General features: G+C 46.8%; 2 protein-coding genes and 1 pseudogene across 11 annotated transcripts; 2 read left to right on the top strand and 1 right to left on the bottom strand.

The window, feature by feature from the left end:
* Positions 1–715: 715 nt before the first annotated feature.
* On the top strand, positions 716–3,964 carry LOC309537164 (interferon-inducible GTPase 5-like). Its single transcript, XM_082231774.1, is given in 3 exon segments — positions 716–885; positions 891–984; positions 2,151–3,964. Coding segments are annotated over 3 exon segments (1,362 nt in total). The 5' UTR covers positions 716–771; the 3' UTR covers positions 3,305–3,964.
* LOC309537278 (phospholipase A2 inhibitor NAI-like) lies at positions 1,562–26,060 on the top strand. 9 transcript variants are annotated; one of them, XM_082232083.1, is made up of 6 exons: positions 1,562–1,584; positions 20,129–20,252; positions 21,370–21,486; positions 23,065–23,220; positions 24,298–24,510; positions 25,458–26,060. In XM_082232083.1, the coding sequence occupies exons 2-6, from the start codon at positions 20,204–20,206 to the stop codon at positions 25,664–25,666; spliced, it is 744 nt and encodes a 247-aa protein (XP_082088209.1). In that variant the 5' UTR covers positions 1,562–1,584; positions 20,129–20,203; the 3' UTR covers positions 25,667–26,060. The 9 variants fall into 9 exon arrangements, with proteins under 9 accessions (XP_082088209.1, XP_082088208.1, XP_082088206.1 ...); XM_082232082.1 differs by lacking the exon at positions 1,562–1,584 and adding an exon at positions 9,353–9,469; XM_082232080.1 differs by lacking the exon at positions 1,562–1,584 and adding an exon at positions 9,608–9,703.
* LOC309537068 (THO complex subunit 2 pseudogene) lies at positions 10,723–16,080 on the bottom strand (annotated as a pseudogene). The gene has a single exon. The product of its transcript is annotated as a THO complex subunit 2 pseudogene (transcript).
* Positions 26,061–26,917: the final 857 nt, after the last annotated feature.

The raw sequence follows: 26,917 nt of genomic DNA, 5'->3' as shown, positions 1-26,917 counted from the left end.
TCAAACAATCTAATTCAGTACTGTTTAATGGGCAATGTCTCTCCAGGTTTCAGAAAGAGTTCTCTGCCAGCCCTGTACAGTGGTACCTCGGGTTACAGACGCTTCAGGTTACAGACTCCACTAACCCAGAAATAGTACCTTGGGTTAAGAATTTTGCTTCAGGATGAGAACAGAAATCGTGCGGCAGTGGTGCGGTGGCAGCGGGAGGGAATGAGCTGGGATGCTGGGAATGAGCCCGGTTTGTTCTGCATGGAGCTCTGTTGCTGAGCCACAGTCTTATTTCTTATTTATTATTTGTACCCCGCCCATCTGGCTGGGTTTCCCCAGCCACTCTGGACGGCTTCCAACAAAGATGAAAAATACACTAAAATGTCACATATTAAAAACTTCCCTGAACAGGGCTGCCTTCAGAATGTCAGGTAGTTGTTTATCGCTTTGACATCTGGTGGGAGGGCGTTCCACAGGGCGGGTGCCACTACCGAGAAGGCCCTCTGCCTGGTTCCCTGTAACTTGGCCTCTCGCAGTGAGGAAACCGCCAGAAGGCCCTCGGAGCTGGACCTCAGTGTCCGGGCAGAACGATGGGGGTGGAGATGCTCCTTCAGATATACTGGACCGAGGCCGTTTAGGGCTTTAAAGGTCAGCACCAACACTTTGAATTGTGCTCAGAAACGTACTGGGAGCCAATGTAGAAAAGCACGTAGAAAAAATGAGGTATACTAAAATTCTCACCATGTCAGTTAATACTTAGTTGGGTAACCTTTAAACCTTCCCATGGTGTACGTAAAAATTAGGGCCACAAGGTGGCACCAGGCACAGAGACTTGAGTTTTGGTGTGGGCAGACTGAAGGTTTGTTTCACTTTTACTTCCAAGGGGTCCCGGAGAATTGCAGCAGGCGTCAGGGTTGTTTTGTGCGTTGCTGCTACGGCACCAAAGCGGAGGCCTACTCTCGAGGAAGACTCCAGCCGCTTTGCAGGGAACTGAAGGTGAGCTCAAAACCCCTTCCAAGCCCTTTAACCTGTGTCAACAGCCAGCCACCCTCCTTGAGCTTGTAGCGTGGCGGGGGGGGGGGATAGTGCAAGAGACCTGTGGGTGCTGGGAGAAAGAGTGCGTGCCAAAGTTTGCGGGGTCCCCACTTAGAAGCCCCCCAAAACACGCGCGCGCACCTGCGGCTTGCTTTAGCCTCCCTCCTTGCTAAAAGCAGTCCGGCTGCTGCTGCTGCTTTCGTGATTCTGGCTTCTTTTTCCTCTCCCGTATTTCTGTTTCTTCCAAACATCTGCAAAAGGGGGGAAAGGCTGCAGCTTAGCGGCGAAGCACACGCATTGCACGCAAATCGTATCAGATTTAATCCCCAGCATCCTGGGAATGCCTTCCTTTCTGCAAAGCTGGAGGGCCGCTACCGGTCAGTGCTGACAGTACTGACGATAGAGCAGTGGTCTGATGCTTGGTGTGATGCAGTTTCCAGAGTGATTAGGCCAGCATTACTGGCGAGGTTTCCAGAGTCTCACTTCCGTGCCCTGAAGACCAAAGGTTGTGGGCTGTTAAAAAGGCGTTGATGCTGGCAGTTCCAAACCTTGCACAAACTGGTATCTTTTTAAACAGACTACAGTGGTACCTCGGGTTAAGTGCTTAATTCGTTCCGGAGGTCTGTACTTAACCTGAAACTGTTCTTAACCTGAAGCACCACTTTAGTTAATAGGGTCTCCTGCTGCTGCTGCACCGCCGGAGCACGATTTCTGTTCTCATCCTGAAGCAAAGTTCTTAACCTGAAGCACTATTTCTGGGTTAGCGGAGTCTGTAACCTGAAGCGTATGTAACATGAAGCGTATGTAACCCGAGGTACCACTGTATCTTGAAACTGCCCAGTTTTTCCGTCCTGCAGAGAAAATGCTACACTGTTTATTTCAATGACATATCAATATCTGATGCCAGTATTGTATTGTTGGCCTCTGTCTGTCACAGGAGGCGATGGAGAGCACCTTTGTGGGTGAGGTCAAGCTGTTGGAAGGTTGCAGCTGATTTCTATTAATGTTTTTGCACTTGTGTGCATTGCTGTTTTAGTGTGGTTGACACCAGGCAGGCATCTCCACGGCACTGTTTTGGCACCTGTGAGTCTATGAAAATGAAATGCCTCTCCCTTATGTTCTTTCAGGTGAGACCTCCACAACCATGGCTGAGTTTCTGGAAAACAGAAGAATGGCAGATGTCCTTAGCATTTTGCTGGAAACACCAGATAAGATCAAGCTTGACATCACCGTTTCGGGAGTATCGGGTGCTGGGAAATCTGCCCTGGTCAATGCCCTTCGAGGTCTTGGCGATCATGAAGTAGGTGCTGCACAAACTGGAGTACGTGAGACCACTATGACGGCAGTCCCTTACCAGCACCCTAAACTTCCCAGTGTAACAATATGGGATCTCCCAGGAATTGGCACAAATCAGTTCACAGCTGATACGTACCTCCAGCAGGTAAACTTTGACCGCTATGACTTCTTCATTATTGTCAGCAGCCGCCGTTTAGGCCAGAATGATATTCTCCTGGCAAAAGCAATTAAGCAGCTGGGGAAAAAGTTTTACTTTGTGCGCACCAAGGTCGACTTGGATTTGGAAAGTGCCAGGAGACAACAGGCCCCCTTCTATGATGAGGAGGGTGTCCTGAGGAAAATCCGTGACGACTGTATGCAGAGCCTCAGAGAAGCAAAATTCACCTCTCAGGGGTTTTTCCTCCTTTCCAGATATGACCTCAACAAGTACGATTTCCACCGTTTGGAGGAAACGCTAGAGAAGGACCTCCCTGCCCACAAACAACGGGCTTTTATTTTGGCCCTTCCAAGCATCTCCACGCGTATCCTACAGAAGAAGAAAGCGGTTCTGAAGAAACACGCATGGGAGGTCGCTGCGGTGTCGTGTGGCGTCACCGCAACCCCAACCCCAGGCATCCCTTTTGCTTGTGACACCTCCCTCCTCTTGCCTTCCATGTTAAACTACTATCAGGAGTTTGGTGTGGATGATGAGTCTCTTGCCAAACTTGCTAGGCTAGTTCAGCAACCTGAGGAGGAACTTAGAGCCCAGATGAAGAAGTCCCCTCCATCTTCAGCATTGCCTTCGCGTGTAGGCGAGTTACTGACCAACGCGGAGGTCGGGTTTTTTCATATTCTGTTCTCACCTCTATTGCTGCTCCTTGGCTCCCCAGCAGCAGGAAGAATTGCTTTTATGTCGACGCTGAGAATGCTGGAAAAATTTGTGGATGATTTGGAGGAAGATGCTGAAAGGGTTCTTAGCAAGGCAGTTGGGAGGAGAAACGTGTAGGCACGGAGGGTTTTCTTTTTTCAACATTCTCCCCTCATTATGTTTTATTGAGTTTCAACGTTTTTAGCACATACAATCAAAATACAGTTTTGTCTCTTCTCTTGTTTTTGTCCACTTGCCACCCCATTTTTCATGGAGTTGTTTTTTCTCCCCTTCTGCTGCATCCTATCTTCTATCAATTAAATCATTATCATGATATTATAATCTAATTCCTTCCGCTCTGTTTTCATATAATTACCTTTTAAGGTGTAACAAGCAGTAAATTTCATATCTACTTCCCACAGCTTTCCCCATGCACACATTTCTGTATTATGTCACAGGTCTGTAGTCCATTGTATCATTATTGATTTAACCATTTCGTCTTCCGTCTCCCCTTTTTTCAATATTCGTTATTGTTGTTTTCCAACACCTCGGAACTTGATGTCCCATCCAGTACAGCTTTAACAAATTATTAACAAGTAATCAACTCTTATCACTTTGTTCCAGGAAACCCCCCTATGTGATACTAGTCGTTCCCTTACAAGGCTAGCAAATTACAAGAAGAAAGATGCAAATATTTGTCTGTTATCCTATCTATAAAACGGTGCAAATGTTTGGGGCTGGTCTTTCATTTTTCGGTGTCTTTGTAATTGTAATAAAGTTTCACCATTCTCCAGCAAATTTGTCCTTGTGTTGCTCTGGGTTTTGTGTTAATTTCTCTGTGGGGACTGTTTACCACATGCACTCGTATCAGGATAATACAGGTTCCCTTGCTGTCTTTGAGATAACCATACTTGCTGCTGCCAACAAAAATCCAGTTAAGGGTTTATCCACCAGGTCTTTGCGTGTCAAGGTCCCCAAGCCACCCCCCAAAGAAATCACAATTCACACAGAATTTTTGTTTAAGGTTTTTGGCATAATTTTGGCCACAACTTTATTAAAATACAAAATGTGAGTGGTTGCTTAGGCATTGGTCAGGGACAGAACTGACTTCCGCAACCCTGCAAAAGCCAGTAAGGGAAAACATTTGGGGAGAAAATGGAGCTGGGCACCAGAACTCTCCCCGCATGCTCCCAGGGACTTGCGCAGCCCAAACCCCACGCCAGGGATTCGGACGAAAGCATGGCGAGCCCCTGGGTTCCTTTAACGGAATTCCCTTGCAGCAGTAGCATTGGAGGGGCAGGCACAGCCAATTCTTTACCCCTCCACCAACCCATTTTTTAACCAATGCCTAACCGCAACCTTACAAGTTGTGACGATTTGCTACGCAGTAGGCAAAAACCAAACGGCACCAGCCAATCAGCCAAATGGACAAAATTCCTACCAGGCCCCTGCCCCAAAAGCAGACGGCCCCATGACAGGCATAGCAAGGTCAAACACAAAAGCCCTAAATTAGGGAGGGTGGGCGGGTGATCCGGTACACGCAGCGAAAGAAGAGGGTGTCCTGCTAGACCCCACCACAACACGTGCTCTCCATGAAGGAGAACACGCTTTGTTGTTATTCATATACAGATTCAGTAAGGCTAGCTCTAGAGCAGTGTTTCCCAACCGGTGTTCCGCGGCACACTAGTGTGCCACGAGACGTTGCCTGGTGTGCCGTGGGAGGGAGGAGGGCAAGTCAGGCGGCGAGAGGCAGGGCGGCGGCAGCAAGGAGAGGCCGCCCAGCGTGGGGCTCTCGCCGTCTGCCTGCCTGGCTGCCTGCGTGGCGCTGACGTCACGGGGCTGTAACGTGCCCCACATAGGCACACACGGGGTGGCGAGCGAGCTCCCTCCCACATCCCATCGCCGGCTCTGCACCAGGCGGTAGAGCTCGGCGAAGTCGCCGCGCTGGAAGGCCAGCAGCGCGCGCGCCTTGGCCGGGCTCTCGCCCGCCTGCGCCTCCAGGCACAGCGCCTCGGCGTCGGGCGGCAGCGAGCCCAGGAAGCGGCCCAGCCGGCCGGGGTCGCCCGCCTGCAGCAGCGCCTCGCACACGCACGAGACCTGCTCCGCCGAGAAGCGCGGCGAGCGCGGAGGATCGGGCGCGGCGGAGGCCAGCCCCGAGCTTGGAGAGGACGCAGCAGCCATCGCCAAACCCGATCCTCCTCCTCCTGCTCCGCCGCCGTCCTCTGGCTCTCGTCCGGGAGGAGCCTGCGGCGACGGGGCGGGCGCCGAAGTTGGCAGAAGTTGGCGCGCCTCCTCGGCAGCGCCTTCGTCCTCCTCCTCCTGCCTCTGCTCTCCTCTGGTGGCGGGGGCGCGCCGCCCTCCCCGGCCGGGGGGCTCGGCGGGGCCCGCGGGGAAGGAGGCCATGTTCGCGGCGCGCGGGATCGTGGCCCCCCTCGCCTGCCTCCGGCCCACTCCCCTCCCCCTGCGCGCTGCCCTAGCCATGCGGGTCTCCTCCCCCTGCGCCGCCGTCCCCTTTCCACATCCTAGGTCCGCCTTCTGCCCCCGGGCCACGGCGCGGCTCCCAGCCCGGGCTGGCCTCTGCCTCCTGGGATGCGCGCCCACCCCCGCGGCCCCCCAAACTTTGGAGCAACTCTCCAGACGCTTCTCCCCCGCCTCGGTCTCCCTCCTTTCCACTTCTCTTCCCCCCTTCCTTCCCTCTTTCTCTTTCTCTCCCACCCGCCTTTCCTTCTATTAACTTTCCTTTCCCCTTCCCATATAGAACAGTCCCTGCAAATAAAAACCTAGCATATTTGGAAGAGGGATGCTAGCCTAACCATTACCTTCTATGCTGTTACTATTTTTTTTTTTTTTACATAAGTAAAAAGTGACCTTTCCCCATCTGGCATGGTGGTGTGCCTCAAGATTTTTTTCATGAAACAAGTGTGCCTTTGCCCAAAAAAGGTTGGGAAACACTGCTCTAGAGTGCTGGTGATATGCTGATGGGTCATTTTATCTATATCACCATCACCTGGTCTCAAAACAGTGTCCCCTTGGGGAATATTCACTAGATGTACCAGTAATGACCCCTGTCTCTGCAGCCAAGCCAGGACAATGGTGAGCTATGTTGTAAATGTTGGGCAAGATGTCATTTTTGCATCATTTCCAGTTTCATATCTTTAATGCAGTATTTCATATATTTAATGCCGTTTCATATCTTTAATAATGGTATTCATGTTCAATTTCAGTTCCTTAATCTGTTTCCCACATAATGTTTCAATCCCCCAAATTTGTCCAAATCAGTTAGATCTTTCCACTTTTAATGCACAAGAGCTTAATGTTTCATCTAGCAGGTGGGGGCAACTGCTGATTTCTTTCTTTATGCTTCGTATTTAGGGTGAATTTGGTCCGAGCAGTAAAGTGGAAATAAATAGATGCTAATCAAATTTAGTTTTCCAAGTGATTCCTGGGGTGCCAGGGTAAAGAGAAAGCTGCAATTTTTCAAAGGCATTATAACAACTTTATACCACTTTTTTTTTAATAAGATGGTGATGATGTAACTCTATTAACACACAAACACACACACACACACACACACAATTTTCTGACAAGTATTACTTGATCACTGAGACCAGCCTAGAAAGAAGCAGCAGCTGTCAGCTGCATTCGTTTTAAAGGCCTTTGCCAAATGTTAATCTAATAAGAACTGTGTATCTGGGGCTGCCCTCCCCTCCTCACCAGGAAATTGCCACATGTGCTGCTCTGGATCTGATTATGGGGAGGGCATTTTAGCAAGGCAAGACGGCCAGAACCAGCACCAACCTCAGCTGTAACTTCAATACCTTGAGCTGTCCTCTCCCAGATTGTAAACCTGAGGTCCTGCTGCCGTTTTGATTTTTGTAAACTGCTTTTAAGAGCTCCCCCCCTTTTTTGCTAAAGGGTGGAGTAGAAATACCACAAATAATTAAACTCTGCATAGCTTGTGACGCAGGTGGTGCTGTGGGTTAAACCACAGAGCCTAGGACTTGCTGATCAGAAGGTCGGCGGTTCGAATCCCCACGACGGGATGAGCTCCCGTTGCTCGGTCCCTGCTCCTGCCAACCTAGCAGTTCGAAAGCACGTCAAAGTGCAAGTAGATAAAATAGGTACTGCTACGGCAGGAAGGTAAATGACGTTTCCGTGCGCTGCTCTGGTTCATCAGAAGCGGCTTAGTCATGCTGGCCACATGACCCAGAAGCTGTACCCCAGCTCCCTGGGCCAATAAAGCGAGATGAACGCTGCAACCCCAGAGTCGGCCACCACTGGACCTAATAGTTAGGGGTCCCTTTACCTTTACCTTGTGACGCACAATGCGCAGTCAGTGCAGCCCACCAGTTGGGTTGCACAAGTTAAGTAGCTCTGTTGGTTAGAGCATGGTGATGATAATGCCAAAGTCACAGGTTTGACCCCCGTACGGGACAGCTGCATGTTTCTGCATTACAGGGGGTTAGGCTAGATGATCCTCAGGGTCCCTTCCAACTCCACCAATTCTGTGATTCCTGCATCCTTGCCAGCTGTCTAGACAAGCAGTTCCCAGCAGGCAGAAAAATGCACTTGCAGCAATGAAATCTCAGCTTCTTGTGTCCCCTCTCATAGCGGTTCCTATTATTAGTATTAGTATTAGTATTAGCATTAATATTATTCCCACACTTGGAGATGTAAGAGGCCCACTTGGCACTTTACATTTAAAGCAGCATACTACCGTTTTAATCAGTCATGGCTCCCCCCAAATAACGCAGTTTGTTAAGGGTGCCAAGAGCTAGGAGACCCTGATCCCCCTCACAGAGCTACAATTCTCACAGCTCTCTAGGAAGACAGATTGGCTGTTAATCCATTCTGAGAACTCTAACTGTAAAAGCAGAATAATAATAAATAATAATAAATTTTATTTATACCCCGCCCTCCCCAGCCAAGACCAGGCTCAGGGCGGCTAACACCAGGTATAAAACAATTGATTAAAATACAACTTAAAAACAAGATTAAAGTACAATATTAAAATGCGGCCTCATTTCAGTAGAAACGGAAAGCAAAAACTGTTTGTGGATGAAAACGTCAAATCTTCACCAAGGCCAACTATCCAGACTGGTCCTATGTGGGCCAGAAAAAAGCCAGGGAAGTCCCCAAATAGGAGTTCCATTACAGGAGAAAGGAAAAAGGGGGAGGGGATCAAGTTGATTCCAAGCCAAAGGCCAGGCAGAACAACTCTTGTCATACAGGCGGAAAGAAATCAGATCCTGCAGGGCCCTGGTTTCATGAAGCAGAGTGTTCCACCAGACCAGAATAGTGGTCTCCTCACAACTCTCAGCGCTACAAGAACCCCCAGTATTCTTTGGGGGAAGCCATGACAGTTTAAAGCGGTACCATGAAGCCAGTGTAGTGGTTAGCATGTGGGACTAGGTCGTGGGAGACCAGGGTTCAAATCCCCTACTTGGCCACAAAGCTCACTTGGATGGCTTTAGGCCAACCACTGCCTCTCAGGCTAACGTACCTCGCTGGGTTGTTGTGAGGATGAAATGAGGAGGGGGAGAACCACACCTGCCACCTTGAGCTCCTTGGAGAAAAAAGGTGGTCTATACAGTGGTGCCCTGCAAGATGAATGCCTTGCAAGATGGAAAACCCGCTAGACGAAAGGGTTTTCCGTTTTTGAGCTGCTTCGCAAGACGAATTTCCCTATGGGCTCGCTTCCCCCCCATTTTCTAAGCCGCTAATCCGCTAATAGTGCTAATCCGCTAATAGGGTTGCTTCGCAAGACGAAAAAACCGCTAGACGAAGAGACTCGCGCAACGGATTATTTTCATCTTGTGAGGCACCACTGTAAATGAAAGATGGATGGATAGAGCATATAGTGCAAATTAGGTAACACACATGGTCATGGCTCATGATGGGGCCTGTTGTGATAATATTGGTACTGTCACCTGAATGTGAAAAGAACCTCTTCCGCCTCATGCACTTCTTGCACCTCCGTGTCTTTTTAGTATTATTATTAAATTTGTATGCCACCCTTCATCCGAAAATCCCAGGGAATCCCTCCATATAGGCCCTGGTTGGTGGAGTTTCAAGGATGCCTTTTATGGGCCTGTACCAGGGCCGGCCCACCCATGAGGCAACATGTGGCTCCCCTCTTGTTCTTGATCTTCACTAGCTCCTTCTTCTCCGCAGGGCGGCATTTTTGTAGTTCGCCTCAGGCGCCAAAATGCCTTGTGCTGGCCCTGGTCAGGACAGTGCCTATGAAGTTCAGGCCCATCTCCCAGAATCCTTTGGGGGAAGAAGCCATAACAGTTTAAACTGGTATTCTAGATCTCTAAATGCGGGGCGTCGGCGTGGCCTCAGGGGCTGCCTGCCGCCCAGAATTCATTCATTCGTTCTTCTTATTAATTTCATAAATCTCAAAGCGGTTTGTAAAAAGAAGGCCCTTTCCCGTGTGGCTGCTGCCACCACTGTGCTTTTGAGGGTGGTGGGACAAGCAGTAGGGCTTGTTCCCCCTTGCCAAGGGCGTCAATAGAGAAGAAGGAAACCTTTCAGGTATTTGGGGCCTGAGCTGATTAGGACTTTAAGCGCATGAGCACCTTGAAATGGGCCCAGAAACAGACTGGCAAACAGTGCAGATGTTTTAAAATGAGCCTCGCAAAGTCTAATGGGGAGACTTCATTAGACCCATGGGCCAGAAGTCCGCCTACCTTTCTGTAGGAGACTGCTTTAACTCATTCCTATTCTTGGGGCAAAGATAGATAAATTCCTATCTCCAGTCCATCTCATCTTGCACATTTCTGTATTTCCCTCCTAAGCTTGCATTTCTGCCTGCAATTAAAATAACAATCAGCCCGACCTAGACGTGCTTGAAAACACAGAGCGTAATGTACATTTACTATGAGGGTAGTCCAAGGACTGTCTTGAATTGTCCATACCCTCCAAGTGTCCCTATTTTCCAGGGACATCCCGGATTTAGAGAAGCTGCCCCAGTTTCTGTTTTGATCCCGGAATGCCCCACTTTTCTTTAGGATGTCCCTATTTTCACTGATGAAATGTTGGAGGGTATGGAAACGTCCCTGTTTTGTTTTTTTAAGAACCAGCGATGGAGAACTTTGCTTTTTTTAAAAGCAAACAAACTTAATTCACACCTCTCTCACTAATACCTCAGTCAGAATGTATACTTCAATTTTTGCAGTTCTTATGAGTTTTGTGATAGTTTGCAACTCGAAAAACTCACCAAAATGCATATTTCCTGATATGATAGGTTCAGAATTGCAAATACTGAGATAAAATACACATTTAATTGCAAATTTTCTTTAAAAAAACCCCAACAGCAACTCATATATTAATGGGGTTGAAAATGGACTTCTTAATGCATACTTGATATGGGTCCCACTGAAAATGACCCTTAAATCAGTTAGAAAAGCCAGCTCTTGATTCTATTTTAACTGGTGATATGCTGTGCACATAATATACAAGTCATTCTTATGCATGGCACAAAAACAATGCTCCCACTCCGTTTTAGTTAATGATATTAGAAACAATAAATAAAAACTGTATTTTAAATGAGGTAAATTCCAAAGGTTCAACAACTGTTTATTTGTTGTGTTTTCAAACACAGCAAATGTTTCAATTCCATCTGAAAAGGATTGCTGAAATCAGGCAGTATTTGGGTAAACTAATGTGGAACTCTGTCCACGTATAAAGTTCATTTGCACGATGGCAACAATTTGCAGCACAATGTGCTAAAATATGGAACGTGTAACACTTTCAGCCAGGTACTGAAAATAAATGTTTAAGAAGCTAAACAACAAAAATGCAGTAATGTACAACTCAACAATCAGATCTTCAGCAATGAGAGGGAAATAAAGCAGAGAACTGAATAATTTAAGGAGATGCAGATGGGTCCTCTTCATTCACAATCGTCTGTGCAATGTATATTCCGGGAAATACATATATGGTCACACCTCAGTATCTTCTCATTTTAAGAGAATACTTGGCAGCAACTCTGATAAGTGTTTCTTTTCTTCTTTTCCTCCAGTACTGTCCCGTTTCTCTTTTTTCTCTGTTTTCTCCTTATCATGTCTGGGCTCCTTTTTGCTACCAGAGCTTTTCTCCATCTTTTCAACTTTTACTGAGTCTCCTTTCTCTTTGCCTGAAGATTTTGATTTGCTTTTGTCCTTTTCCTTCTCATTGGAGCGAGGAGAATCAGCGGAACTTTCACTCTTACTATGTTTGGAAGAACCAGTTGTTCCATTTTCCTCTTTGCGACGTTTGGTTGAATCCTGCGGCACTTCCCGATCACTATTTGAATGATCCCTTTTTCGATCTTTCCTTTCCTTTTCATCTTTCTTCTCTCTCTCTCTGGAGCTTTCCCTCGACTTGTCCAAATCTTTCTTGTCCACTTCTCTCTCTTTACTCATGGACAGTGTTGGAGTTGAGTGGTTAATGCAGTGCTTTGCTGAAGAGTCCTTGAGTTCGCTGAGGTTGTCTTTTACCGTTGAGGAATGGGATGGAATAGAATGGGTATCAACTTTACGACGTTTTTGTTCCCTTTCACACTCCGATGCTTCTGATCGGGGAACAGGTGACTTCAAGGACCCAACTACTGGAGCCTTCTCTCTTCCTCCTCTAACGTTTTCCTTGGATTTCACATCCTTGGTTACTTCTCTCTCTCTGGACGCCTCCTTCTCTTTCTCCTTTTCCGCAGCTGACTTTGACTCAGCATTGGTCACAATGATCTTGGATTTTTCATCCTTTGGCGACTTCTCTTCTCTCTTGTTCTTTTCCTTCTCCTTATCAGACTTAGGTGTCTTTTCCTTGCTATCTCTTGCTTTGTCTTCTTTGTTCACCCTTTCTTCCTTTGGTTTATCTTTCCCATCCTTCCCAAGTGTTTTGGCCTCAGGAGTGGCAGCTGGAGTTTTCTCTTTTTTCTCCTTCTCTTTTTCCTTCCCGCATTTCTCTTTCTCTTCTTTTTCTTTTATAACTTTGCTGTTGAAAGCATTGCTACCATTGCTTGGGGTCAGCTTTGGTGTTGCACTGGCAGCTTTATTAATCACTTTAACAGCACCTTGAGATTTCTCCTTTAATAATTTCTCAGTCTCCTCAGCTGTGCTTTCTTCCAGTTTAGCTGCATTTACTGCGAGTGAAGAAGTAAGCCCAGCTCCTCCGGGCCCATTTTGCACCGTTGTAGGTACTGCATTCTTGGTGGGTGGGTCTTTGTGGTGGAAATCATTTTCAGGGATCATGCAATGCTTTCTATTTTTCAACTGTCCAGAATAGCCCATCGCTAATGCATATAGGTCAGGTCTCTTCTCTTTCTCCTCTTGGCAGATTTTATGGACTCTTCTCTCCAAAGCCTGGCCCAAGTTCAAAACTTTGGGGTACCATGGCAGGATTTTGATCAGCACTATCAGGATATTTCTGATGTGTGCATATTCACCGGTTTCCAGGCAGTGTACAGATGCCTTGGTTAACTTATAATGCCACTTGTGTACCACATGCCGAAAATTTTCATAATCTAACTGGTCAGCTTTGTTCCCACCATCAAAACCAGTTGCCCGTAATATGGTGAGGAAGCCGGGATAGTTGCCACACACCTTTTCATATATGGCTCTATCATTATGCCACCGAGTTACAGTAGCAAGCATGCAGCAGAGAAACCTGCCATATCGACTAGCTTCATTTTCAGTACAGCTGGCTACAGTATAGATTATATCAGAGAATACTCTGTCATAACAAAGAAGTGTTGAAAAGTTTGGTGTTTTCTGTTGATGCACCAGTTCCACAAAGCGAGCGCAGTAAACAGCATCAATGGCAGAAAAGATACACCGAGGAAATATACACAACTGCAGAAATTTTGTTATAGTCTCATTTTTGGTGGACTTTGCAAGAAGCCAATTATCCTTTTCCAGCTTCAGTCTCTGCAGCACTCTTTGCACGTGCTCTAACTGTTTCTTTTCCTCTTCAAGAAGCTTGTCCTGAAGAACTGTACAGCGCTCTTTTTCTTTTTTCTTTTTGTTCAGAGGCATTTCCGGGTTGTCATCAATAGCTTTCATCTGGACTTTGAGTTTGTTGACTTCCCGTTCGTAGCTACTATGTGGCACAGCAAGGTCATACATTGTCAGTGACCAGAACGTAGCATAGAACTGTGGACTGATATCATCCCAGACCTTTGGGATGTGCAAGGAGATCACCGAGTCATGAACAGGGGCCATCACAAGCTCACATGCTGTAATGTATTTGTGAACTTTCTGCTGCTGTTTGTTCCCTTTCTCAGTCTTTTTCAATTCATCATATTTTGATGAAATGTGATGTGCATACATAGGTCGTGAAAGGAAAAATGCAGCATCGTGAGGGGTGTGGAACTCATTACAGAGAACATCAATAGAAGGCACTCGCTTAATATAATCATCTGTGCTTAAATTGGATGCCAAAAATCCACCGAATTGTACCAGAGTATCATGGCACTGATCATAGAGCTTTCCCACCAGCTTCAAATGTTTCTCCCCTCCTTCTTGAAATATCACTCCATTTCTCTGTTGAGCCATGAGAAGGCACAGTGGAAGGGCAAGATCGTGGTCCAAAAGTGCATCTTTTAATCTCTGAGAAGATTTCTTAGTGTTTCTGACCTGCCCAAAATATCCACCCTCTGCTTTCAGCTGCTCTCCCCCAGTCATGGCCTCTAGCTGCTCCATTGTCATCTCTTCAGTGATTTCTATTCCAGCCATTTTTTGTACCACCTCTTTCAAAATAAGCAGGTCAAAGCTTTTCCCAGCCTTTAGCTGGTTTGCCACATACTGAAGTAGACCAGCTAGTTCTATAGGGTATTTTCGAAAAACAGCACCAGAGAAGCTAGCTAAACTTTGAAGCCAACTGGAGATTGTGGTGTCATCGTGTTTCATCCTCTCCTTCTCAGGATTAGCCAGTGCTTCAATTATGCAATATGCCAAGACATCATAGTTCAATGAAGTGAGGTATTTCAATGAGTCGACAACTGGGGTGATTAAATTATCATACTTCTGTATCTGAGACAAAATATAATCAAATAAAATGGTTGGGTTGCTGTGGCTCAGTTTTCCTATTTGTCTTCCAGATGGCTTTACGTTTTCCTTGGTTAAACGCTTCATAATGTGTTTGGCTCGGTCAATTGTCTGAGCTTTAACTCTCACCAGTAGTGGGTGACTATTGTATGTTTCGTTCTTCCACTGTCCATAGAGGCGATACCGATACTGGTATGGAAATGTTTTAAACATCCCCCAGAGTTCCTCAGAGATGCATGCATTACAATCCATCAAAGAAAGAGAAGGAAGCAAAACCTGGTCGGTAATACTCAGCAAACAGCTGAATAATAAGTCCATTTTCTCTTTATCTTTCTGCTTGCCTGTATCTGCTTGGTGCTCTTTCATAAATGCTTTTCCAAGACGCACTACTTTTGCAAACAATATGGGGTCATGAGAGAGATGGGGGCCAAGGTAACAAAGCATGTTGATCACTTCCTTGCTTAAATCTTCAAAACTTTCTACTTGCTTGGGTGCTCTCTTGTTATGCAAAGGAAAAATTGGTGTCCCTTTGGCACCTTTGGGTACTCCAACTCTTCGGTAGAGAGGTTCAATCATCACATGAAGAAGGTGACAAAGAGCAACAGCAATAGGTTTGTGTGAAGTTGCATAAAATGGAGGCATCTGGTCCATAATGTTTTGTGCATGTTGCCAGTCACCAATTTTTAACATTGCTTCTAATAAGCCCAGTTTCTGGTTATCAGGTGGTTTTTCTGTTTTCTCCTCTTCCTTTTCCTTATCTTTCTCTTCAGTCTTTTCAGAAGATAATACAACAACTGTAAGCTTCCTCACAATTAGTTTGGCTTCTCCAATTTCTCGTTTATGTTCTTCAATAATAGTGTTGTCTGCTGGAAGGAGATGTACATAAAGGTCTTCCAAATCTATCAGATTGCTTTGCAAAAGTACTGCAGCAACTCTATACAAAGAAACAGGTGTCTCTCCATTTGGCTCCTGATAACACTTGAATTTGAATCCAAGGATATGGCAGAGTGTTTGAGGTTCACACATGTACATGTAAGATTCTATCAAAGGTACAAAGAATTCATCATACTCTGGCCTGCATTCATAGACTTCTAAAATAATATCCAACACTCTATTGGGATCAAGGTTGAAACACCCTATTAAAGATTTGATATTTTCTAAGATCAGCTCACTAGTGATATTGCCAGATAAATCTTGGCCCAGTTCAGCAATCAGTTTTGCATAACCTTCATTCTCTTCTCTTAATAAATTGAATTTCTGTTGCTTATAGAAAAGTTTTGTCTTGATTTTCACAGATTTCTGATTAAACTGCTGAGACTGCTTGATCAGCCCTAATGATTCTAATGTTTCTGGGTCCAGACGTTCTTTTAGTATAGTATCTGAAACCAAGTACAAACATGCTGACACCAACTGCATGAACTGATCCCTCTTGCTTTTTTCTTCTAAGCAACTAGTTTCAATATCCAAAATGCAAAAGACATCTGCCAGGATGGAGGGCATGTCTTCCCGCAATTCTATTACATCCTTCAAAACACTGGATGCTTGGTCATGCTTTAGGTTTCCCTTGACAACATGGGATGCAAGCTCGTATAAAGCCTGCTGGATACCTCTGAAAGTGACATTTTCAGACAGATTACGACAACGCTGCAAGAATTCGGTCTTGCCCGATTTGTCCCAGTTCTTGATCCATTCGGCAGGAACAGCCGCCGCCCTGGATGGCACCGCCGAGGCCGCTGCTCCCGCCGCCATTTTCGTGGCGTGGCGCCGAAAGCCGGAGGTCAGAGGGGACGAGCATGACGGGAAAGTGGGCGGCGAAGGAGGACGAGGACGGGGAGGAGGGAGAGGCGGCTTTCGAAGGCGGGAGAACCTGGGCTCCCTCTGCGACATGGCGCGGGCTAGAAGCGGGGGCAGCGCGGGGCTCCCCCGGGAGGAACGGCACCAAAGCGGATGCCTACTCTCGAGGAAGACTCCAGCCGCTTTGCAGGGAACTGAAGGCGAGCTCAAAACACCTTCCAATCCCTTTAAGCTGTGGCAACAGCCACCCACCCTCCTTGAGTTTGTAGCGGGGCAGGGTAGGGGGAAATGGTGCAAGGGAGAAAGAGTGCGTGCCAAAGTTTGCGGGGTCCCCACTTAGAAGCCTCCCAAAACACGCGCGCGCACCTGCAGCTGGCTTTAGCCTCCCTCCTTGCTGAAAGCAGTCCTGCAGCTGCTGCTGCTTTCGTGATTCTGGTTTCTTCTTCCTCTCCCGTATTTCTGCTTCTTTCAACCATCTGCAAAAGGGAAAGGCTGCAGCTTAGCGGCGAAGCACACGCATTGCACGCAAACCGTACCAGATTTAATCCCCGGCATCCTGGGAATGTCTTTTTTTTTAAAGCTGGAGGGCCGCTGCCGGTTAGTGCTGATAGTACTGAGCTCGATGGAGCAATGGTCTGATGCTTGGTGTGATGCAGTTTCCAGAGTGATTAAGCCAGCATTACGGGCGAGGTTTGCAGAGTCTCACTTCCGTGCCCTGAGGACCAACATCCAGGCAAGCCCAACAAGGTTGTGGTTTGTTAAAAAGGCATTGATGCTGGCAGTTCCAAACCTTGCAGAAGCTGGTATCATTTTTTAAACAGACTATCTTGAAACTGTGCCCAGTTTTTCCGTCCTGCAGAGAAAATGCTACACTGTTTATTTCAATGACATATCAATATCTGATGCCAGTATTGTATTGTTGGCCTCTGTCACGGGAGGCGATGGAGAGCACCTTTGTGGGTGAGGTCAAGCTGTTGGAAGGTTGCAGCTGATTTCTCTTAATGTTTTTTGCACTTGTGTGCATTGCTGTTTTAGTGTGGTTGGCACCAGGCAACCATCTCCACTGCATTTGTTTTGGCACCAGATTAGTTTAAAATGTTTTTCTAATAATAATAATAATAATAATAATAATAATAATAATAATAATTTTATTATTTACACCCTGCCCATCTGGCTGGATTTCCCCAGCCACTCTGGGCGGCTTCCAACAAAGTATTAAAATACAGTGGTCTGTTAAACATTAAAAGCTTCCCTAAACAGGGCTGCCTTCAGATGTCTTCTCAAAGTCTGGTAGTTGTTCTTCTCTTTGACATCTGGTGGGAGGGTGTTCCACAGGACAGGCGCCACTACCGAGAAGGCCCTCTGCCTGGTTCCCTGTAGCTTTGCTTCTCACAATGAGGGAACCGCCAGAAGGCCCTCGGCGGTGGACCTCAGTGTCCGGGCAGAACGATGTGGGTGGAGACGTTCCTTCAGGTATACTGGACCGAGGCCGTTTAGGGTTCTGGTTGTTAGTTCTTCAAGGATGCCTTTTATGGGCCTGTACCAGGGCCGGCCCACCCATGAGGCAACGTGTGGCATCAACCTCGGGTGGCAGGATCAACGGGGGCATGAGATCCTGAAGCAGATCTTGCTCCCCTCTTGTTTCTGACCTTGACTAGCTCCTCCTTCTTTGCAGGCGGAGGGTGGCATTTTTGTAGTTCGCCTCAGGCCTCAGTGCCTATGAAGTTCAGGCCCATCTCCCAGAATCCTTTGGGGGAAGAAGCCATAACTGTTTAAACTGGTATTCTAGATCTCTAAATGCGGGGGAAATGGGTGGCCTCAGTGGCTGCCTGCCACCCAGAATTCATTTGTTTGTTCTTCTTATTAATTTCATAAAGGCATATACTGCTCAGTTGTAAGAGATCTCAAAGCGGTTTGTAAAAAGAAGGCCCTTTCCCGTGTGGCTGCTGCCACCACTGTGCTTTTGAGGGTGGTGGGACAAGCAGTAGGGCTTGTTCCCCCTTGCCAAGGGCGTCAATAGAGAAGGAGGAAGCCTTTCAGGTATTTGGGGCCTGAGCTGATTAGGACTTTAAGCGCATGAGCACCTTGAAATGGGCCCAGAAACAGACTGGCAAGCAGTGCAAATGTTTTAAAATGAGCCTCGCAATGTCTAATGGGGAGACTTCATTAGACCCATGGGCCAGAAGTCCCCCTACCTTGCTGTAGGAGACTGCTTTAACTCATTCCTATTCTTGGGGCAAAGATAGATAAATTCCTATCTCCAGTCTATCTCATCTTGCACATTTCTGTATTTCCCCCCTAAGCTTGCATTTCTGCCTGCAATTAAAACAACAACCAGCCCGACCTAGATGTGCTTGAAAACACAGAGCATAATGTACATTTACTATGAGGGTAGTCCAAGGACTGTCTTAAATTGTCCATACCCTCCAAGTGTCCCTATTTTCCAGGGACGTCCCGGATTTAGAGAAGCTGCCCCAGTTTCTGTTTTGATCCCGGAATGCCCCACTTTTCTTTAGGATGTCCCGGGTGGCGCTGTGGGCTAAACCACAGAGCCTAGGACTTGCCGATCAGAAGGTTGGCGGTTCGAATCCCTGCGACGGGGTGAGCTCCCATTGCTCGGTCCCTGCTCCTGCCAACCTAGCAGTTCGAAAGCATGTCAAAGTGCAAGTAGATAAATAGGTACCGCTCTGGCAGGAAGGTTAACGGTGTTTCCGTGTGCTGCTCTGGTTTGTCAGAAGCGGCTTAGTCATGCTGGCCACATGACCCGGAATCTGTATGCCAGCTCCCTTGGCCAATAAAGTGAAATCAGTGCCGGAACCCCAGAGTCGGTCACAACTGGACCTAATAGTCAGGGGTCCCTTTACCTTTGCCTTTATTTTCACTGGTGAAATGTTGGAGGTTATGGAGTTATCCAACACGCCCTGCCTCCTTACTGTCTGATGGCAAACCTGTATAGGGAAGGTTTTTTAAGGTTTAATGTTTTATTATGCTTTTATATATGTTGGAAGCTGCTCTGAGTGGCTTGGGCAACCCAGTAATATGTGTGAGATATAAATATTAAAATTATCATCATGGAATTTGACGTCCCTATTTTCATTGGAGAAATGTTGGAGGGTATGAAAACGTCCCTGTTTTGTTTTTTAAGAACTAATGATGGAGAACTTTGTTTTTTAAAAAAGCAAACAAACTTAATTCACACCTCTCTCATTAATACCTCAGTCAGAATGTATACTTCAGATTTTGCATTTCTTATGAGCTTTGTGATAGTTTTCTGCTCAAAAAATGTACCAATATGCATATTTCCTGATATGCTAGGTTCAAAATTGCAAATATTGAGATAAAATACGCATCTAATTGCAAATTTTCATATATATTTTTTAAAAAACCCAACAGCAACTCATATATTAATGGGGTTGAACTGGACTTCTGAATGTACACTTGACACGGGTCACATTGAAAATGACCCTTAAATCTGTTAGAAAAGCCAGCTCTTGATTCTATAGCTGTTGATGCTCATGTTCTGCAGGCTGTGATGATCTTCCATCCCAGGAATTTCATATGGAAATATAAAAAGATATTTCTTCCCCATGGAACATCTCTGCTGTCATCATCTGTCAAATGTTCTAATTTATTAATATAATATAATATAATATAATATAATATAATATAATATAATATATACATCATTATCATTGCATTATTCGTATTTATTACTCACACTACACAAAAACATCTGTGGATAGGTTATAGCATGTGGGAAGGGAGTCTGACATTCATGGAGCCATCACTGAGAAGACCCTCAACTGAGTTATTGTCCTCCAAACGTGTAAGAAAGTGGATATTTCGCTGATCTTATTCCTCAGGCTGGATTATAGGAAAGCAAGTGTTCATTCAGATATTTGAGGTCCAAGTTATTGAATGGGATAAGGGTTAGGAGTTTCCACATCTTACACACACACACACACAAACAAACAAACAAACCCACGTGGTAAACATTCTGCCAAGTGAGGAGAATTGTATCATCCCTCTGCTTCTGAAGATTATGAGCAAGTCACCGTTTACACCTTGTCAAATGTTTACATGCACACTGTGGGAAGTTGCCATTTGACACGCAGACATTTCCCTCTGCATACTCTTGCAGGCTCTTGGTGCCAGAAAATTTGTTTCATCATAGAGAGTTTCTCCTTTGCTTGTCCCCTGTGGTAGTCCCACCAGGATGCAGACTCTCCTGAGATCTTTCCTCTTCTTCGTACTTCTGACCAAGGGTAAGAAGTAGCTGGGAGCAAGTTGGAGATGGGCATGCAAGACGGATAATATGCTGGGTGTTTGTTGTCACAGAGTTGGAAGGAAAGAATTAAAAATCTCCTGAGTAGATTTTTTCCAAAAAATATTGAAAGAAGGGGCATGACTTGGTGGCAGATCACCTGCTTTGCATGCAGAATGTCTCAGAGTCAGTCCCTGGCATCCCCAAGTAGAGCTGGGAGGGAACTCATCCCGAGAGGGCTGCTGTCAGTCAGTGTAAACAATACTGAGCTAGGGAGGCCAAAGGTCTGGCTTCAGTGGTCTGGCCTGCTGATCCCCCTTCTAATTCCTGGCTCCAGCACTGATTCCATTCTTGGAATCATTGAGCTAGCTTTCTGGGGAGGCCCTCTAAGTATGGGTCATTAAGGTAACAAAAGAAGTGGCTCTGTGCCAGATAAAAAAATAGGTGGCTCCCTCTCCCTCAACTAACTGGTAGTTAGAAAGACAAAGGCCAGATTTGAGAGTTGAGTTATGTGAGCTAGTGGCTGGAAGCAAAGCTGAAGGCTGGGAAGCCAGCAAGACTCTGCTTGAATCCAAGGCTGCAGCTAGACTCTTTTGGGGTGCTAATGCTGTGAACCCCTCCACTGCAGGCTCTCGTTGTATATACGTGTAAATAAACCATATACAGTGGTACCTTGGTTCTTGAACTTAATCTGTTCTTGGAGTCCGTTAGACTCCTGGAACTGTTCGAAAACCAAGGCGTGGCTTCCGATGGGCAGCAGGAGCTTCCTGCACTCAATTTGAAGCTGCAGAAGCCGCGTTGAACGTTCGGGTTCCCAAAAATGTCCGCAAACTGGAACACTTCCAGGTTTGTGGTGTTCGGGAATCAATTTGTTTGGGAGCCGATTTGTTTGGGAGCCAAGCCATTTGACAACCAAGGTTGCACCATAAAGGCACCACAGTCTCCACTGTCCCTCATCCCAAAGGAAACACAAACCTTGGGGAAGCGCCAGGAACCCCTGGAATCTCACAATGTTTGGAGACTGGGATGGCAAGCAACCATGCAATGCTTAAAGGAGTCAAGAGGGTTAGCGCTATTTTATACCCCTACAAAAGGATCACTTTTCTTCCTTCTTCCAGGTAATTCTTTGGAGTGTGAAACTTGTGCTGATGTTGGCACCAGCTGCATGGGCAGGATGAAGACCTGTGTTGAGGGCCAAGATACTTGCATTGTTGTGTTTCTTGAAAGTATTATAGGTAAGTGTAAAGGGACACACACAATTAAACCCACCAAACCAGGAAAGGACCACACACACAAAGAGAGGAAAACTCTGTCAGGGTGGAACGATAGAAAAAGGTTTATTTCAAGCTTAAGCAAGAAAGAGGCACAGAGAGTTAACGCCCCAAGATTCTGCACACCAAGCAAATGCAAGAAGCTCATTTTTATCTACAAAGTTTCACATGAACAATACATGTTATGAATATGCATAAGTTACTTGAGGAATCATCTGCACACGTGTACATTTTCATTGGTTACAGAAACATGCTCCTATCTTCATTAAACAATGCCACGGCAGCGGGGAACTTTTCATCAAAGTTGCGTTCTCATACCCTCCTTTTCTCAGATGAAAACAGGGACGTCCTAAGGAAATGCGGGACATTCCGGGATCAAATCAGAAACCGGGACGGCTTCTGTAAATCCGGGACTGTCCCTGGGAAATAGGGACACTTGGAGGGTCTGCATTCTTTAGCTGATTCTACTATCCCATATAAATGTTGCATTCTCTACTGCCCACCTTATCAAGCTGTCTTGAATCACAAGAGTTCCCATTCCTCTGCTTTGTCCCAAGGCCTGTAGCTCTGCCAACAGATAGAGAAGCCGTGCGGCTTCCAGGGGGCCGGGAGGGGAGGTTAGGCTTGCAAAGAAGAGAAAAATATAATTAATTCACAAGGGGGAGAGGAGGGAGAAGAGAAAAACCTCAGTTTTTAAAAGCAGAGGAGAGAAGGCCATTTGTAAGGTAAAGGTAAAGGGACCCCTGACCATTAGGTCCAGTCGTGGCTGACTCTGGGGTTGCAGCGCTCATCTCGCTTTATTGGCCGAGGGAGCTGGCGTACAGCTTCCAGGTCATGTGGCCAGCATGACTAAGCCGCTTTTCGCGAACCAGAGCAGCACACGAAAATGGCGTTTACCTTCCCGCCGGAGCAGTATCTATTTACAGTGGTGCCTTGCAAGACGAAAATAATCCGTTCCGCGAGTCTCTTCGTCTAGCGGTTTTTTCGTCTTGCAAAGCAACCCTATTAGCGGTTTAGCGGCTATTAAATGCTTAGCGGCTAAAAGGCTATTAGCAGCTAAGCAGCTTAGAAAAAGGGGGGGGGGGTGAAAAAAATTGCAAGGCTCGCAAGACGTTTTCGTCTTGCGAAGCAAGCCCATAGGGAAATTCGTCTTGCGAAACACATCGAAAAACGGAAAACCCTTTCGTCTAGCGGGTTTTTCGTCTTGCGAGGCATTTCGTCTAGCGGGTTTTTCGTCTTGCGAGGCATTCGTCTTGCGGGGCACCACTGTATCTACTTGCAATTTGACGTGCTTCCGAACTGCTAGGTTGGCAGGAGCAGGGACTGAGCAATGAGAGTTCACCCCGTCATGGGGATTCGAACCACCGACCTTCTGATCGGCAAGTCCTAGGCTCTGTGGTTTAACCCACAGCACCACCTGCTTCCCTAGGCCACTTGTTCCTTACCCCTTTTCACATCAACCACTCTTAATATTGTGTGAAATAAGGTGGATGCTTTCATTTCATTGTGACTGAATGAACCTCTTTCTCTTCCCTTCTGCAGATGGCAAGGTGCTTCAGACTGTAGTGAGAGGCTGCGCACCCTCTTACAAGTGCAGTTATCCCCCAAAGCACATGACTATAGGGAAAGGGAAAAGCATAAGGTCCAGTCTGAGCTGTTGCACTGGCAAAGACTGTGCATTGATAGTCCCTCCACGCTGTAAGTGCATATATTTTCTCTTCCCCCTGTCCTACCACCACTAATTCCTTTTCATAGAATCATAGAATCTTAGAGTTGAAAGGGACCTGCGGGTCATCTAGTCCAACCCCCCTGCAATGCAGGAATCTCAGCTAAAGCATCCATGAGAGATGGCCATAGCTTTCGGCAACGCTGCATTCCGAAGGTCGCATCGCATTGAGAGCCAGTGTGGCGCAGTGGTTAGAGTGCTGGGCCAGGTCTTGATCCCCCGGTGACTCACCTCCCTGTCTCGCCCGAAGGCAAGCACTCCTCCTGCGAATATTCAGGGCTCTCCTTCTCTCAGACCTCAGTCTCTGCAGCTTGGGAGATGTTGGTGGCCGCCTCAGCCTCTCCTGACCCAACTGGTAGTGGAGCAGCTGTAAGTGATTGCCCAGCTGAAGGCAATGAGGTAATCCCCGCATTCGGAGCCAGGGCAAGCTCAGGCACCTGACTGGGCCCAGCTGGTGCTTGTTGCAGGGGAACCTGTGCAGACTGGGGCTCTTCAGAATGGGGCCCCAGACTAAGTTCAGCTGCCACCTGAGGCAAAGGATCCGGTGCGGACTGAGACTCCCCTGGTTCCGAGTCTGAGCCCAAGTCCCAGGCCATCACAGGGTTATGGGTTCAAGCCCCACATTGGGCAAAAGATTCCTGCTTTGCAGGGGGTTGGACTGGATGATCCTCGCGGTCCCTTCCAACTTTATGAGTCTATGATCTTGGAGACCAAGGTTCAAATCCCTGCTCAGCCATGAAGCTCACCGGGTGCCCTTAGGCCAGTCACCATCTCCCAGTCTAGCCTATTTTACAGGGCTGTTGTGAGGCTTAAATGAAGAGTGGGTGAACCACGCCACCTTGTGCTCGGGGGAAATGTGGTATAGAAATTTAAATATTATTATTGTTGTTGTTGTTGTTATTATTTATTAATAATTAATTAATAATTTCATTGCACTTGTTGCTGGACTCATAAATTGATGACCGTCATATACCTGAGTAGGATTTATTCTCAGTGACTTGAGTTCTGGGGTGGGGAGTGTTTGTGCAAATTGGTTGTTTCTGCTGTAGCATCTCTGTTGCTTTCTTCTCCAATCCTTCGGACTGAGAATCTTCTCCACTACCCCACCCCATCCCTGCTTTCAGCGCAACGAATAAATCCGAAGGCCAATGGAAAGCAGTGTCCTTCCTGCTACTCTTGGTCTGGCACATGCAATGCAGATATGGTGAACTGTACTGGACCGGAGAGGTTCTGCTTTGATGTGCTCTCACGCTCAAAAGCCGGTAAGATGCAGTGCTCCTTTTCAGTCCCAAACCCCCAATCATTTTGTATTTGCACTGGTTTGGGATTGATGCGGCACATGGAAGAAATGGGTGTTGCTGCATTTCAGAAAATATAAGGGGATGCTTCTACCAGAAAAGGGAGGTGATCACCCCACACTTGGAGAAAGGATCATGGCTCAGTGCATGAACATTTACTTTGCATGGCAAAGATCCCGAGTCAAATCCAAAGAACCACAGGCTAGTTTGGTGGGGCTTTACCGGCAATTACAATTCCTTTCTAATCTGTGGGAGATAATCCATGAGAGGCAGTCAAGAACAACATTCCTTGTAACGCCAGAGAAGACATGTGAGGGAATGTTTGGTCCAGCCAGTCAAAACCTCCTGTTCCTCCTGGCTGGAGCATCCTTCCTTTTGCATGTGACTAGAGGTGGGCATGACCTAACCTGTCCAGGTAACAAAAGAACGAGTCACGCAGCACACCTCCCTCTTTTTGACTTCCTTCTTCGTTTGACCAGCTTCCAGCTAGGACCGCTCTGCTAGCTCTCAGCTAGCAGAGGCACTGGGATTATTCCCCCATATGGAGTAGATCCACATGTACATATTTCTAACTTAGTCTGCCTTCAGGAATCCAACTGTGAACTGATGTGAGTAAACCTCTTTTATTGCCTTTGAATAAGACTGTTGCGTCTTTATTCTTTTAAGAGGGATTCAAGGGAATTTACCAGGAACGTACAATTCAATCTGAGACCGATTGAATTGTATAATAGTGAGAGGCTCACACAAGCCTGCAACCAGCTATCTGCTGTGCATATAAAAGGGGGAATGTAACTCTGCTACATAAAGGAACTTGCTGACACAAGTTAGGAAGGATATTAATAAACAATATATCCTCTCCTGCCACCCTGAACATTCACACATAATCAGCCCATCTCATCTTCCGTTTCCAGATGGAGAATTCAGAGACATAATTATGAAGGGCTGCACTATCAAGTCTACCTGTGCTGCAATGAACAAAGGCATACCTCCCATTTTGGAAGAAAAAGATACTATCGTCGTAAATGCCAGGTGTACCCCAGATCCTTCTAGGGGATCTCGATCCTCTGGGCTCTACCTGCCAATCTTCTCTGGGCTCCTGTTCCTGAAGATCCCCTGGTAAAAGGCACCTATGAGAAACTTGCACCATCTCTGCATTCATTCCCTGCTCTGCTTAACACTTTTTCTTAACGAAGCTTAGCCTTCCAGATAGAGGGCCTCTCCACACATCTGTTTGCCCTGCCGCTTCCTCCCAGGGAAACCCAATATTCAGCAATGAATCAGAAGAAATTGGTTTTCCCGTGGTTTGCTGTTTGTGCTGATTTAGCACCGAAGAGCGGGTTTTCCAGAGGAAAGCGGCAGTGCAAAGGTGAAACCGCTCAGACCCATGCCTAGAAAGTGTGGGGCAAGCAGAAAACCACTATGTCCCATGCATTCCAGGAAAGTGTGGATGAGCCCAGTTTCCTTGTTTTCCTCAGTGAAAATAGCAACCAGGAATAAAGCAAATAAAACATGAATGCATGCTTCATTTTTGTTTGTTTTTTAACTGACTCTAAATTAGCATCTCTGCATTCATTTATGCTTCTCTTTTGTTCATTCACCACTTTCTCTGAATGCAGTTTGGCTCTCTCGATGGTTAAACACAGTGTTTTTTGGATACCCACCCACCCACCCACCCCAATTTATATATATAAATTGAGTTGCCAGTATTCATATATTGATAAAAATGCCAGCATACTGTGAGTACTATCAGAAATAAATCCAAATGGTGTGTGTGTGTGTGTGTGTGTATTTATTTATATGACCCCCTCACATGTTAAACAGCCTTGGTCCAGTATACGTGAAGGAGCGTCTCCACCCCCATCGTTCTGCCCGGACACTGAGGTCCAGCACCGAGGGCCTTCTGGCGGTTCCCTCGCTGCGAGAAGCCAAGTTACAGGGAAGCAGGCAGAGGGCCTTCTCAGTAGTGGCGCCCGCCCTGTGGAATGCCCTCCCACCAGTTGTCAAAGAGAAAAATACCGTATTTTTCGTCCCATAGGATGCACCGGCCCATAAGACGCACCTAGTTTTTTTTTTTTGGGGGGGGGAATAAAGAAAAAAAATTCCTTTTATTTCCCCCCCCCAAACCAGGTCGGGGAACAGCGGGATGGCGGCGCTGCGCCTCCCCGCTGTCCCCCGAGCTTGTGGGGCTGCCCGATGTCTGCCCGAAGCATGGGGCGCTCTGCTTCAGCGCTCCCCGCGCTCTGTGCAGCAGGCTGCTATCCCACAGGGCTCCCTAGGCTGCGGATATCTGCCTGGCAGCGAGGCGCTCTGCTTCAGGGCGCCCCGCGCGCCGGCAGCAGACTGCTATCCACAGCCTAGGGAGCCCTGCGGA

The sequence above is a fragment of the Podarcis vaucheri genome (genome assembly GCF_965113315.1).
Source record: "Podarcis vaucheri genome assembly, chromosome: 7".
In the NCBI taxonomy this organism is placed as follows: domain Eukaryota; kingdom Metazoa; phylum Chordata; class Lepidosauria; order Squamata; family Lacertidae; genus Podarcis; species Podarcis vaucheri.
This window is presented reverse-complemented; position numbering and strand designations above follow the sequence as displayed.

Coding starts and splice junctions, on each gene's coding strand:
- LOC309537278 (XM_082232083.1), top strand. CDS start 20,204: ATGCAGACTCTCCTGAGATCTTTCCTCTTCTTCGTACTTCTGACCAAG. Junction 23,221..24,297: donor ATTGATAGTCCCTCCACGCT/GTAAGTGCATAT, acceptor TTTCTGCTGTAG/CATCTCTGTTGCTTTCTTCT. Junction 24,511..25,457: donor GCTCTCACGCTCAAAAGCCG/GTAAGATGCAGT, acceptor TTCCGTTTCCAG/ATGGAGAATTCAGAGACATA.